The sequence below is a fragment of the Leptodactylus fuscus genome, chromosome 11, assembly GCF_031893055.1.
Source record: "Leptodactylus fuscus isolate aLepFus1 chromosome 11, aLepFus1.hap2, whole genome shotgun sequence".
In the NCBI taxonomy this organism is placed as follows: Eukaryota; Metazoa; Chordata; class Amphibia; order Anura; family Leptodactylidae; genus Leptodactylus; species Leptodactylus fuscus.
The window spans coordinates 8020285-8035199 of record NC_134275.1 but is presented as its reverse complement, the minus strand read 5'-3'; the positions used below and the strand labels follow the sequence as shown (position 1 = coordinate 8035199).

The window sequence follows — 14915 nt, the reverse complement described above, 5'->3', positions numbered from 1 at the left end:
TGGTGTCCTGTATACAGGTCAGGGCTCAGTTATGGGGGGGGTGTCCTGTATACAGGTCGGGGCTCAGTTATGGGGGGGGTGTCCTGTATACAGGTCAGGGCTCAGTTATGGGGGGGGTGTCCTGTATACAGGTCGGGGCTCAGTTATGGGGGGGGGTGTCCTGTATACAGGTCGGGGCTCAGTTATGGGGGGGGGGTCCTGTATACAGGTCAGGGCTCAGTTATGGGGGGGGTCCTGTATACAGGTCAGGGCTCAGTTACGGGGGGGGGGTCCTGTATACAGGTCAGGGCTCAGTTACGGGGGGGGGGTCCTGTATACAGGTCAGGGCTCAGTTATGGGGGGGTGTCCTGTATACAGGTCAGGGCTCAGTTATGGGGGGGGTGTCCTGTATACAGGTCAGGGCTCAGTTATGGGGGGGGGGTCCTGTATACAGGTCGGGGCTCAGTTATGGGGGGGGGTCCTGTATACAGGTCAGGGCTCAGTTATGGGGGGGGTGTCCTGTATACAGGTCGGGGCTCAGTTATGGGGGGGGTGTCCTGTATACAGGTCGGGGCTCAGTTATGGGGGGGGGGTCCTGTATACAGGTCAGGGCTCAGTTATGGGGGGGGTCCTGTATACAGGTCAGGGCTCAGTTACGGGGGGGGGGGTCCTGTATACAGGTCAGGGCTCAGTTATGGGGGGGTGTCCTGTATACAGGTCAGGGCTCAGTTATGGGGGGGGGGTCCTGTATACAGGTCAGGGCTCAGTTATGGGGGGGGTGTCCTGTATACAGGTCAGGGCTCAGTTTGGGGGGGGGGGGGGTCCTGTATACAGGTCAGGGCTCAGTTATGGGGGGGGGGTGTCCTGTATACAGGTCAGGGCTCAGTTATGGGGGGGGGGTCCTGTATACAGGTCAGGGCTCAGTTATGGGGGGGGGTCCTGTATACAGGTCAGGGCTCAGTTATGGGGGGGGGGGGGTCCTGTATACAGGTCAGGGCTCAGTTATGGGGGGGTGTCCTGTATACAGGTCGGGGCTCAGTTATGGGGGGGGTGTCCTGTATACAGGTCGGGGCTCAGTTATGGGGGGGGGGTCCTGTATACAGGTCAGGGCTCAGTTATGGGGGGGGTCCTGTATACAGGTCAGGGCTCAGTTACGGGGGGGGGGGTCCTGTATACAGGTCAGGGCTCAGTTATGGGGGGGTGTCCTGTATACAGGTCAGGGCTCAGTTATGGGGGGGGGTCCTGTATACAGGTCAGGGCTCAGTTATGGGGGGGGTGTCTGTATACAGGTCAGGGCTCAGTTATGGGGGGGGGGGGGTCCTGTATACAGGTCAGGGCTCAGTTATGGGGGGGGGGTGTCCTGTATACAGGTCAGGGCTCAGTTATGGGGGGGGGGTCCTGTATACAGGTCAGGGCTCAGTTATGGGGGGGGTCCTGTATACAGGTCAGGGCTCAGTTATGGGGGGGGGGGGGTCCTGTATACAGGTCAGGGCTCAGTTATGGGGGGGGGTCCTGTATACAGGTCAGGGCTCAGTTATGGGGGGGGGGGTCCTGTATACAGGTCAGGGCTCAGTTATGGGGGGGGGGTCCTGTATACAGGTCAGGGCTCAGTTATGGGGGGGGGGTCCTGTATACAGGTCAGGGCTCAGTTATGGGGGGGGGGTCCTGTATACAGGTCAGGGCTCAGTTATGGGGGGGGGTCCTGTATACAGGTCAGGGCTCAGTTATGGGGGGGTCCTGTATACAGGTCAGGGCTCAGTTATGGGGGGGGGGTCCTGTATACAGGTCAGGGCTCAGTTATGGGGGGGGGGGTCCTGTATACAGGTCAGGGCTCAGTTATGGGGGGGGGTCCTGTATACAGGTCAGGGCTCAGTTATGGGGGGGGGGGGTCCTGTATACAGGTCAGGGCTCAGTTATGGGGGGGTGTCCTGAGGAAGAATCCTGTGTGTCAGGTTCTGTATACAGCCGGAGGTTACGTCACAGACTAGTGTGTACACAGGCCATCTATCCCCCTCCGTCTCTTACACGGTAATGTGTCCGGCTCCCCTCACCACCACTGGATCCGGGGCGTATCTAAGCAAGTGCTCTTCATCCACCACCCGGCCGGCGCCCGTTTCCCGGTCCTCGCCCTCCTCCTCCTCTTCTTCATCCAACTCGTAAATGGTATTAAAGTCCGCCATGTTGGGTAGCAAGACGCTCATGACGTCACCACAACACGGGGCCGGGAGTGCGGTGGCGTCACGTGACTGGGGGCGGGGCCAGTGCGCTCTCTGGAGAAGCTGAGACTGTGGGAAGGGGCGGGGTCACCTCACTAATCATTTACATCAATGGGACCCGCCCCTATAGAGAGCGAGAGACGGCTCCGCCCCTATTGAGAGAGAGAGAGAGAGAGAGAGAGAGAGAGAGAGAGCGAGAGAGAGAGAGAGCGAGAGAGATGGAGAGAGAGATGGAGAGAGAGAGAGCGAGAGAGATGGAGAGAGAGAGAGAGCGAGAGAGATGGAGAGAGAGAGAGAGAGCGAGAGAGATGGAGAGAGAGAGAGATGGAGAGAGAGAGCGAGAGAGATGGAGAGAGAGAGAGAGAGCGAGAGAGATGGAGAGAGAGAGAGAGAGCGAGAGAGATGGAGAGAGAGAGAGCGAGAGAGATGGAGAGAGAGATGGAGAGAGAGAGAGATGGAGAGAGCGAGAGAGATGGAGAGAGAGATGGAGAGAGAGCGAGAGAGATGGAGAGAGAGAGAGCGAGAGAGATGGAGAGAGAGAGATGGAGAGAGAGAGCGAGAGAGATGGAGAGAGAGAGAGCGAGAGAGATGGAGAGAGAGAGAGAGATGGAGAGAGAGAGAGATGGAGAGAGCGAGAGAGATGGAGAGAGAGAGAGCGAGAGAGATGGAGAGAGAGAGAGCGAGAGAGATGGAGAGAGCGAGAGAGATGGAGAGAGAGAGAGCGAGAGAGATGGAGAGAGAGAGATGGAGAGAGAGAGAGAGCGAGAGAGATGGAGAGAGCGAGAGAGATGGAGAGAGAGAGAGATGGCTCCGCCCCTATTGAGAGAGAGAGCGAGAGATGGAGAGAGAGAGAAGAGAGAGAGAGAGAGATGGCTCCGCCCCTATAGAGAGAGATGGATCTGCTTTATGTTACTTTATATCATCCATCATTATAACTCTATGGATGTGTTAAAGGGATCCTACCATTTAAAGGGATCCTACCATTTAAACACTTTTTTTCTAGTTGACGCGTCGGAATAGCCTTAAGAAAGCCTCTTCTTCTCCTTCCTTTATAAGTCGTCTCTGCGCTGCCGTTCAGTGAAAAATCAGTTTGTTTTTTTTTGGTATGCAAATGAGTTCTCTCGCAGCACTGTGGGCATACCCAATGCTGCGAGAGAACTCTCCAGCGCCGCCTCCATCTTCTTCTTCCGGCTGGGGTCAGACTTGTGCGCCTGCGCAGTCGGCTCTGCCATCGGGACGCAGGCAAGAGCCAAGTGCCCCAGCCGGCGGCCATTTCTGACGCGTGCATTCGCTGTGAATAGACCCTTGCTTTATCCTATGGGTTGTTAGGTTTGCACCAGTCCCACTTATCTATTTAGTTATTTTTAAAGAAACTTTATTAACTCCATTTTGCTGTCATGCAGCAGGTGCTATCACTGCACCAGGTCTTACACCAGAAGTTAGAAGTTAAAGTTTAGCCAAAAAAAGTACAGGCAGAAGTCTAGGGTCACTTGTCCTCAGTTGCTTTATTGAGGTAGTTTTGGAATCCAGCGATATTCATTAACAACACTTTCCAAGTATTTCCCAGAGTGCAGACTTGGCGTCACTGTTGCGGCCCTGCTGCTGCACTCCGGGGCCACACTCAGCTCTTGCAGGTCTGACTATTCCAGGGTCTTGTTATGCTTTGCTCCACACAGATGAGTTCTCAAACCAAACCCAACCAAGGAAAGACCCGGAGAGGCGGCTCCATCACACCACATGGCGGAAAAGTGCACTGTGAGGGGAAAGAAAGGCCCCACCTGCCGCACAGTAAATGGAAGCAAGACCCCCTGAGCACCTGTACTACATACACATAAAATACTAAGTTATACTCACTGAACCCCATTCCTGCAGACTGCTAGGATGTCTACGTCTCATCATGCAAGAACAAGAAAACAACACTGAGCCCATCCTCGTGTAAAACCACTCATTAAGTGCACCCTTCCGGTGTCAATGGGGGCAGCCGCTGGAATATGCCACAGGGACGTCAGGACAGCAACAAGGATGGACCGGCCTCCTCCAAGGAACAGGCAAGAGTGCAGCGCTCACCCAGGTTCACAAACAAACTCCTGACCCACCAGGATCATTTTGCACTTGAGAAAGGGCTTATGCTTATCCAAAACGCGTTGTGCCAATAAAGAAGTTTGTTTTTGAATCTGGGTGAGCGCTGCACCCTTGCCTGTTCCTTGTCGGAGGCTGGTCCATCCTTGTCCATCCTCATCATGTCTTCCTGCAGCAGACTTCATTAGTTGAAGGCATGTCTCCCTCTGCCATTGTATTTAACTCTAGTAGGACACAAATGGAGTTGTGCCTGGGAAATGTTGGACTGTCCTGCACCATCTGGGTCAGCTGTGGGGGCCCCGGCTACTTTAGGGTCCAGCCCTTATGTCGAGCACTCACCTTAGGCTGAACCTATTGAAGGGGTTGGTTTCTACCTCTTTATTAATTCTTGATGTCCAAGACTTGGAAAGGTCCCTTGACCAGTTATGTAATGCATTGCAGTGTATAGCTTTAGTGCCACTCTAGGATAGGTTGTACCGGTAACATGGCAAGCCTAAAGGCATTTGTCAGGCTCCAGCTGCCATGATATCATGCCGGTGGTGTGGAAAAATGTCAAAATTAGTATTAGGTGAGCTTAGCCGATCCGGTACCATGCAATGAGAATGGAGGGCGGGGGGATTAAATGAAGCCGACCTGCACACAGCCATGTTTCCCAATGCTCATTGCCCGGGATACAGTACTACAGGGTGCACACAGCACTGACTAAGTGAAAGATGAGAATACTTTTACTTTTATCTCCTCTGCCCTATCTTGTTACATTGAACTATATGAGGGATCTTCCAGTCTGATCAGTGTTAAATATTATATATTTACAATATTCTCTAGCAGACATGGGGTTAACACTCTACTGACATCATAGTCTTATATTCTTGGAACATGGGTGCGGTTATAGTACACTATTTTAGAAATCTCCTTACATAGCTACAAGATGGAAGGTAACACCCACTCTCATGAATATAAATGAGTAAGAAATACACATGTCTGGGTCTGTCTTTGGGAAGACCAGGGGAAGACCAGGAGGTCTGTCTTTGGGAACACCAGGGTGGGTGGTCCAGGCAGATGGACATCCATGGACGTCGTAACCAGCCCAAGTCCACCAACCAGATGATCAAGCATGAACCAAGCTGTAACTACAAGATATCCAGATGATTTAACTTCTCTGAAGATGTAAGCTATTGACAATTGACTGATATTTGTGTTATTTGGACATTTTCCCTGTTCCTGTGTTTTCCTTCAAGATATTAATAAACCTCTACACTGTTTTATAACAAGCTGACTTCTTCCTATCGTGGATAAGGCCTACAACATGTGACACAAGTCTATCCCACAATTTCAAGGCCAGGTACGGATATTTAACAGTGGATACAAGTCTCACCGGCAAATACAAGATATTTAACAATCAGATGATGATGATGGCTTCCACCAATGGCACTCCTCTATCGCTGTCCAAACAGAACAATCCCTTTATCTGTCCATGAAGCAAAATGTATTTTATGTTGGAAATATTAACAAGGCAACAGTAGAACATCTGGAAATATACTAGACCAGGGGTAGGAACCTTCGGCTCTCCAGCTGCTGTGAAACTACAACTCCCAGCATGCTCCATTCACTTCCAAGAACAGTAGACCAAGTATGCACGCTGGGAGTTGTAGTTTAGCAACAGCTGGCGAGCCAAGGTTCCCTACCCCTGTATTAGACACTCAAGTCATGAGTTTTTCTAACTTTATTACACCTATAGGGAAGTCTATGAGTTTGTGGGGCTTTAGCCTTGCAGAACATTTGCAGGAAGACTTGTCTGAAGAATTATTGATACTCGGGGATAATCTTCGGGCGGTAACTACTTCTTTTGTTTACCTTAAGATGTCTTTAAAGAAACCTAGCAACATTACGGACATGCAATCTGCCAGGGATTTACATCATCACAGTCAATAATTCTCCGTTTTACAGCCTGCTAATCCAGTGCTCAGCAATGTGACGAGCTCTATTTGATCAGTCGCCATAGCTTTATGGTTGGATAACACAGTATCATTAGAAGGAACCTGTCCTGTTGTATGTGCGCTCCTACATTTGGGCATTGGGCTCTAGAGGAGATGAGCCAATTGATTGAGTTTGGTGGGAACAGATTTTAGTCTAAACATAGTTGATACAATTGTCGTCTATTGACACCGTCCAGTCTTTGGATACCACCTATTGGTTTAGTTTCATCCCGATTCCTTCTGCAGATGCTTATTTGCAGATTCCAATCGGATGAATATTCTATACACAAGATACATGCCAAAATCTGCGTGTGATCATGTCCTTAGAGAGCAAACTGCAAACATTGCTTTGGTTAGTACATTGATTATTCATCCTGCACTAGAAATGTTATCAGTCCACTAAACTTGTCTCATTCGAGTTCATCTGCAGCCAAGTTTAGTGAATACTGAAGTTGTGTTGTATCCGTGCATCAGCCAGCGTTCTAGAATTTGGAGTTTGCCTTGTTATTTTCACGCCAGATTTTTCACCCCAAATAAAGATCATTTTCTAGGGTTAAGTCAATGTTCATTGCAGCGCTGCAACCTGTGACATGTTGTCCATCGAATGTTGTCCGTTCATTGCATGTGACGGGTGATAGAGCATAGGCGTTGTATCTGCCGGACTGACGGATCCCGAGTCCCTCTGCACAGAACACATGTTGCTTTCCAGCTGTCCGATTTTCTTTATTAGTTTCCTTTCCTTGGCTCGTCGGTTCTGAAACCAGATTTTTACCTGCAGGGGTAAAAAACATGAAAAAGTATTAAAATCATAAAAAAATATAAAAAATTGGATATGAATCCATGACAATAAAACTCGTCGCGCCTCCATATATAAAACCAGCAGCGCACAGAAGTACAGCATGAGGCTATCATCAACTTTCGGCATCGTATTATGGCACGTGCATTAATGTAAGAAACAGAAGCCGCTTACCTGTCGGTCAGATAAACCCAGATTCATTGCAATTTCAGACTTTCTTCTAATGGTGATATATCTATTGGTGAGAAATTCCTTCTCGAGCTGCAGTCTCTGATGGTCCGTGTAGACCACTCTGTATTTCTCTTTTGTCCTTGTTTTTCCTGTGCAGAGCAAAGAAGAGAAAAGTAACTTGTTTTTTATATATTGTAGATATTATGTAATGAGCTGTTCATAGAATAGCTCATAAATAGCAGATTGGGTGGGATTTACTCACAGCCCCGCACCGATTAGATGGTCACAGGGTATGACGTGCATTGGAACCAGACATGGCATACAATACAGTATATAGTGGTCATGCTTGGTTACTACAACTCTTTCCAATTGCATGTAACTGCAATGAACTGATCAGTGGGGTGTCATAAGTCAGACCCCTACCAATCTCTGTAAAGTCCCCATGTAGCGGGGTGCAGCCCAAAAGCGCTTTTAACAAAAAGTTTGCAAAGTTTTCTTCTGTGACCTTTCTGCTTCTATTATACCTCTACAGAAAATGCCAGTGTTTCTATAGGTATAACTGTTTTTGAAGTCCCAGCATGTTCACTGAGTATTTTTCTCTGCAATACATGGATGCCATTAGCCAGAATCCCATCCACTTTGCAGGTAATGTAAATCAGTGGTCCCCAAACATTTTTCGACCAGGGACCAGTTTCAGCAAGACAATTTTTCTATGGCCCGGTGGGGGCGGGAAGGGGTGTGGTTGGGGTGGGGAAGGGGTGTGCTCGGGGGCAGGGTTAAGCATGGGGGTGTAGAAAAGCACCTCTGGTATCAACCAAAAGTAGCGCATGCGTTCCACAGTGGAACGCTTGGCAGAGAGATGCATAGAGAACTACGACAGTGGTATGATTAAGACATCAAAGGAGGTCAAGGGGATAGTATGGAGGCAGGAAGGAAGTGTAAAACAGAAGAAGAAGTTGCCCAAAGTTTGGTAGGCGAGTGCGGGGTGACCTGCTGCATGTCCTGCATAGGACTAGAATCCCGGACATACAGCGGGTCCCGGCTCAACCCCGCACTTTGCTCACCTTATCCCGATGAGCAATAACCAAGCTGCTGACTCCTCCCTGCCGGTACGCGGACCAGTGCAACATACCCCGCGTCCTGGTGTTTGGGGACCCCTGATGTAAATCACGGCGTTTGTGTTATATGAGGGGTTGTTTTCCCCTGCAGTCACTGTGATTCAAACTGACTCCCTTCTGCAAAGGCAGCGGGCCTGTGACGTGATGCAGACGTGTGCTATGAGCAGAGGTGCACAGGTTTTGGCCTCCCCTCTGCAAAGTTAACTGCGGAGCTCCAGGATCCAAGGTGTAGATTATATTAAATGCTTAACCAGTGCAGTAAATACCCTGGAAACATTTATTATCCTTGGATAACCCCTTTACAGCCTTTACTTAGGCAATCACATTTCTAGCAATCCCCTGTATAATAATAGCCATAAAACGTATCCTGGTTAACCTGTCACTTTGTACGGCCGAGGACACTGAGCTCCTCAGAACATCACAGTCTATATCAGAGAGAGCAGATCCCAATGTATAAATTGTATAACATCTACAATCAATCTCTGTGTTATGTGGATGGCTTTATTGTATTGTGTTCTATGGCCAGTTACAGTTAGGGTGCATGCACACTAAGTAACGCCGGGCGTGTATGAGAGCCGTACACGCCGGCATTACAGCAGACTGCCGAACACTTCCCATTCACTTCAATGGGAGCGCTCGTAACAGCGGCGTTTATGAGCGCTCCCATTGAAGTGAATGGGAAGTGTTCGGCAGCCCTGCTGTAACGCCGGCGTGTACGGCTCTCATACACGCCCGGCGTTACGTAGTGTGCATGCACCCTTACAGCTGCTGAACCCAAGTTTCGCTCTTACAGTGAAGCTACTGTTGTGTTACACCGTCCATACTAATGTGTAGAGCCCATTTATCAGCTAATTACCATTGAAATGAAGCTAATTGTTGCAGTAAGTGTTACATTTTACAAATTCAGAAGTCGTTAACAAAAACATCTGATGATGATGAGAGGACGGCTTCCTATTCCCCATCCCCCGGCAGTCCAGCAATACTGCAGCTCACTTAAGGGGACAATCCTGGTCACATATAGGCTTAGTATACTCTACAATGGAGGAATACGAGGAATCATCATGGTAGCTGCCTCTATCTCCTATCGCCTATTGCCTAGCCACCAGCCGCGTGTCCATAGACTATGAAAACCAAACATTTGCTTGATGGTCTCCCAGTATGGATAAGTAGAGTTACCTATGGTTATGGACTCTGGATTTTAAGAACACGTTGATCCAGGGTTTTATACTGACTGCCAGATCGGAGTCGGGAAGGAATTTTTTCCCTGAATTGGAGCAATTTGCAGGAGCCTTGTGGGTTTTTTTTGCCTTCCCCTGGATCAACTCTGTAGGGGATTGTAGGGTTATAGGTTGGACTTGATGGACTGATGTCTTCATCCAATCTCATCTACTATGTAACTATGATTTTCAATTCAACTCTAATAAACAAAAACAGATTTACCAATACTGTCAGAGCTATAGACAGTGCAAACCTAAGCATGGGACCTGAATGACGGAGAGCCCATCTGCTAAAAGAACCATTACCCGCAGACCCATAGACTATCATGGGGTCCATAGGGATTCCCAACGGTTCTATACCAATTTTAGGTGGGGCCTTCGGAGACTTCAACACAGATGTCAACCTCACCTTAGACTAGACCAGGGGTAGAAAACCTCAGCTCTCCAGCTGCTGTGAAACTACAACTCAGTATGCATGCTGGGAGTTGTAGTTTTGTAACAGCTGGACTAGACAGTGTTGAAATGTTTCTGATTTATAAAAATGTGTAATGCTGTTTGGTAAATCTGTTGCATGGCGTCCATTTCTACCCCTCCGTCTTCCTGCTGTGGATTTCACCCATTGCTTAGGTTCAGATGGACAGAACTAATCGGCTGCAACAAGATGGAGCAGAATGCTTATTTTCTAGTGTCCCATTGAAGACAAGGACAGAATTTGGCGCTGATTTTGAGTTGAATACACCCTTAGACCATCCAGTCCAGGGGTCTCAGACTCATTGAGTTGAGAGGCCACATTCCTTACAAGTCTGTTCTAAGAACGGTGAGCGTCAATGTCCGTCCATACACGTACGATTTTTTCTCTACTTACAGATGGGTCTTCTTATAACTTTTATCTAAACAGATTTGCATCTGTTTTATGGCTGTTACAAACGGATCAGTGGGTCGGCTAAAGAACAGATGAAAAACTGATACAACACTAAACGGATACAAAGTGAACATTAAAAAAGGACAAAGTGTCATAAATCAGATGAAAGATAAGTGACACATTAGTGTAAAGTTTCATCCGTTTTTAATGTCCGCTCCATTTACAGCCGTCTATAATGTTCCGCTCACACAGGCTTTACTGGTTGATCTATGTTGGTTCCTGAAGTCTCAAAGCTTGTTTGACCAGTTTCATTGTGAAGCCAGTCGGTCATACGTCATATTTGGAACAATCTATTGTTAGATAGTTGTCAGATTGGTTGAAGATTGGTTACCAGAAATTGATCGGATGTGGATATGAAGAATGGAAAGCCCCAGTCTTGATAAATCTGCCCCATTGATCTTCCCTTCAATAGAGATTCCTGTGTGTGGAGAGGTCAGGGGACACCTAGTGGACAGATTTTGGATTCCCAAACTGTTTCTATTTCTTATGATAACACGTTAGTCTTGCCTTTGGCAAACCCTACCTATATTAAAAGAGAGTCAGCAGCAGAAATCTGATTTGCTGATATTTAGATTTGTGAGGTTTATATAGATCAGCTGTCTCCTGTGGTCCACAAAAGCACTTTCTATATGGAATCTTCAAGAAGAACCCAGGCAATATTTTAGGGGATTTTTCCTGGAGTGTGTGCAGGACAGAAGGAGGGATCGACTAACCGAGAAATATTAGCAGATTCAATGAGGAATTAGTACGGACTCCCCTATAAATCCCACAAATTCCTGAATGTGTGACTGGATCCTTGCACTTGTTAGGCTGGTCACGACCGTATTGAATGTACAGTCCGCAAGTTGCTGATCGGCAACATAGACTCCGCAGACGCCCGTCTCCTGCCGCACTCGCCCATAGAGTTCTATGTGCAGTGCCGCAATTCACGGCCATTACAGACATGTCATATAAATTGCGGCCCGACCACACCACGGGTAAAATATCCGGTGGTGTAAGAGGCCGCATTGAATATAATGTTTCCACAATTGAAAACCCTCCATTGCGGACCATTTGCGGACTTATGTACAGCGCTGCGGAATATGTTGGCGCTATATAAATAAAATTTATTATTCTATTATTATTATTACTTATATTATGGCCATGTAAGACCAGCCTCAATTATAAAACTGAAGTCCGATTAGGTACTGGTTACAGCTAAGGGCTCGTTCACATCTGCGCCCGGGTCTCTGTTTTGCAGGTTTCCGTTTCCTGCACGAAACTGGACAGGAGACGGAAACCTGCAGGACTCTTTCATACCCATTCATTTGAATGGGTTTGAAAACTGTCCGGCTGTATGCTCTCCGTGGCGAAACCTTTCTTTTTTTAACTGGACACACAGTCAGACATGCAGTACTCTGTGTCCGGTTTTAAAAAAAAGGTTTCGCCGCTCAAAACGCTCACCGGCGCCAGACACGGACTGACAGGTTTCCGTCTTCTGTCTGCAGAAGACGGAAACCTGATAATGGAGACCTGAACGCTGGTGTGACCCCGGCGTAAGGCCCCACATGGTGGAAACTGCAGAAACATAGTGTTAAAAATGGCTTCTTTTTACAGTACCAGCAAAGTGAATGAAATTCCGTTTCCGCTCATCCACATATTGCAGGAAAAAAAAACAAATAAAAATCGTTTTCGATACCGCATGCAATAGAATAGGTTCATTTTAGCTGCAGAATTGTGAGCGTTTTAATAGGAGTAGAAAAAAAGCAGAGGAAAATACAGCAAAAACCAACACATTTTCGGTGCAATTTTTTAGCTGCATCTCACTATATGGGCCCTCAGCTTTAGGATAGAGTTACAACCTAAAACATGGCAGTTTTCTATGAGTGAATGGGGTTGTTTTAGTGGCAAGTACATAAATTTCTGCAAGATTTATTCAGAAAGTTCTGCAAGTAATCTACCACTTGAAAATTTTGTCCACCCCAACTCCTGGAAAAATATCCAATAATCCTACAATATTTATCGTGTCGACGCTGCCATCAATTTTATATAATGGGTTAAATCTGCACCAAGAGAATTTTTGCATTATATTCTCAATTGATGTGCAATTCAGTCCACAGAATGAGTTTATCTAGATGCCTCTGAGTTCATTTAGCCTATTACAGGGCAGATTTTCACCCCCCAAATCACCCCATATTATGCCACATGTAAACTCGCCTTTAAATGCCCTGCAGACTGGTTAGTTATAATGTATTATATCTATTTTCTACGTGTTAATGCTATATTATATATTCTTCTATGTATATTCACAGACATTGTATATACCGTAGGTAGCGCAAAACTAAAAGGACTAAGATCTAGATCTGTGTTTTTGGTAGAATAAAGATATTAAGTTATGAACTTTTATGTCCTATGTATATATTCCTCAGTGCCCCATAGCATATACAGTGTATTACTCTGCTGATACAATCTATTATATCCTATGTATATCTGTATATTCCTCAGTGCCCCATAGCATATACAGTGTAATACTATACTGATACAATCTATTATATCCTATGTATATATTCCTCAGTGCCCCCTAGCATATACAGTGTAATACTGCTGATACAATCTATTATATCCTATGTATATATTCCTCAATGCCCCCTAGCATATACAGTGTAATACTGCTGATACAATCTATTATATCCTATGTATATATTCCTCAGTGCCCCCTAGCATATACAGTGTAATACTGCTGATACAATCTATTATATCCTATGTATATATTCCTCAATGCCCCATAGTATATACAGTGTAATACTGCGCTGATACAATCTATTATATCCTATATACTAGCATGTACAGAGTGTAATACTGCGCTGATACAATCTATCTATTATATCGTATGTATATATATCTCAATGCCCCATAGCATATACAGTGTATTACTCTGCTGATACAATCTATTATATCCTATGTATACCTGTATATTCCTCAATGCCCCATAGCATATACAATGTATTACTTTGCTGATGCAATCTATTATCTCACTTTGTCATCCACTACTTTTAATATTTGTTCCCACTTTGAATCGCCATATTCCACGCCATGATAAAGACTCATATGCAGAACTTACCTGCAGGATTTGGGAGCATTGCTTTCTTTGTCCAGTCATAAGATTGGTGTCTTTGGTTATTGGATGATGGCTGAATATTCGCAGGCGGCGCCTCCTCAGATCCGGAATGGTGCATGTCTCTATAGTCATTGGAGTCATATGTTGTATGTCCATTAGACAGTCCAGATATTGCCGGAGAACTTGTTCCAGAGACTCCAGGGCCATAGTAGTTGTATTCTTCCACTGCCATTCCATAATTGTTTTCCCACAAGCCTGACGGATGTCCATGATTGTCCATGCCATGTCCACTATGATACCCCATATAATTTGAGTAGTGGTGACTTATTGGAAAGTTCTGCACCGGTATACCGTTGTTTGCGTGTTTCCTGCATTCATTATACATGCTGTTTTCTTGGTCCACAAAGTAACTTACATACATTTTGGAAATGCTGATGGCTTGTAAACTTTAGGACATGATTACGCCAAATGTAAAGGTTTTCTTTTGTTCCCCCCTTTTCCTTACTTATATTCCTGATTCTTCTCCGTATCTATCACTTACGTGTGGTGGTGAGGGTCCAAGCTTCCGATGCAGAGGTTGCAGCCACCTCCTTTGAAATTCCATTAGCATTGCAATGAAAAAACAAGGAGCATGCAACCAACTCCACCTTGCTGTAGGTTATAGTGCTTCCTATTCCCAGCTGTCCCTTCTGAAGTCCCCACCCAACAAGCAATTTAATTTATGGCAGGGTAGGAGCAATAGGTAAGGAATTCAGCTGCTACAAAAAGCTGCATTTCATTCCAATGTTGCTTCAAAAATTCTGACCCTAAATGTGTAAATTCCATGTGTTAACTTTACTTTAGAATTGGTTTTGCAGAGAATTCACTAAAGCCTTGTCTGGGGTAGAGCGGAGCGTGCGTGTCGTCATTCCTATAGGATAATATGGGATATTGGGAGAAATATACTAAGCGGAAAGTATCACCAACAGCAACAAAAAGTGGAGGACATTCATTATTGGCTTTAGACACTTTTCCCTTCTAACTTATAGGTTTACAGAGAGCCAAATTTATTACAAAATGAAGAGTTTTTTTGGGGCGCAAATTATTGAGGAAGATTCTATTATAGGTACGAACCAACCTTGGTGTAAAGAGTTCTGGTGACCATAACATGTGGTCCATTTTGGCACATTTGGTGCATGTAGCGGCAACCCCTCGTTCGCATCTGTGCTTGGTAATCCATTTGGGGAATCCGGATGGGGACCGAACGGTCTACCAAACGCTTTTGCAAGCGCTGTGCAGTAAAAGCACACGGACCCCGTAGACTATAATGGGGTCTGTGTACTTGCCGCGAGATCTCTGCACGAG

General features: G+C 46.3%; 2 protein-coding genes across 2 annotated transcripts in view; both read right to left on the bottom strand.

Annotated features, from left to right (window-relative positions):
• The window catches only part of CHIC1 (cysteine rich hydrophobic domain 1), a 21175-nt gene extending 18995 nt beyond the window's left edge, over positions 1 to 2180 (bottom strand). Inside the window, exon 1 of the mRNA XM_075260366.1 lies at positions 2005 to 2180. Coding sequence (XP_075116467.1) covers positions 2005 to 2180 — 176 coding nt within the window. The remainder of the gene's footprint in view (positions 1 to 2004) is intronic.
• Positions 2181 to 6815: 4635 nt separating this feature from the next.
• Positions 6816 to 13992, bottom strand: LOC142184745 (homeobox protein CDX-4-like). The gene is made up of 3 exons (XM_075259805.1): positions 13575 to 13992; positions 7221 to 7366; positions 6816 to 7022 (listed from the first exon to the last, which is right to left on the bottom strand). The coding sequence occupies exons 1-3, from the start codon at positions 13990 to 13992 to the stop codon at positions 6816 to 6818; spliced, it is 771 nt and encodes a 256-aa protein (XP_075115906.1).
• Between the last annotated feature and the right edge of the window lie 923 nt (positions 13993 to 14915).

What these genes read in the sequence shown, in the direction of transcription:
- LOC142184745 (XM_075259805.1), bottom strand. Translation starts at nt 13,992, where the DNA reads ATGTATGTAAGTTACTTTGTGGACCAAGAAAACAGCATGTATAATGAA. An exon ending in AATGCTCCCAAATCCTGCAG is followed by an intron (nt 7,367 to 13,574) that starts GTAAGTTCTGCA and finishes TGCTCTGCACAG; the next exon opens with GAAAAACAAGGACAAAAGAG. An exon ending in TGGGTTTATCTGACCGACAG is followed by an intron (nt 7,023 to 7,220) that starts GTAAGCGGCTTC and finishes TTACCCCTGCAG; the next exon opens with GTAAAAATCTGGTTTCAGAA.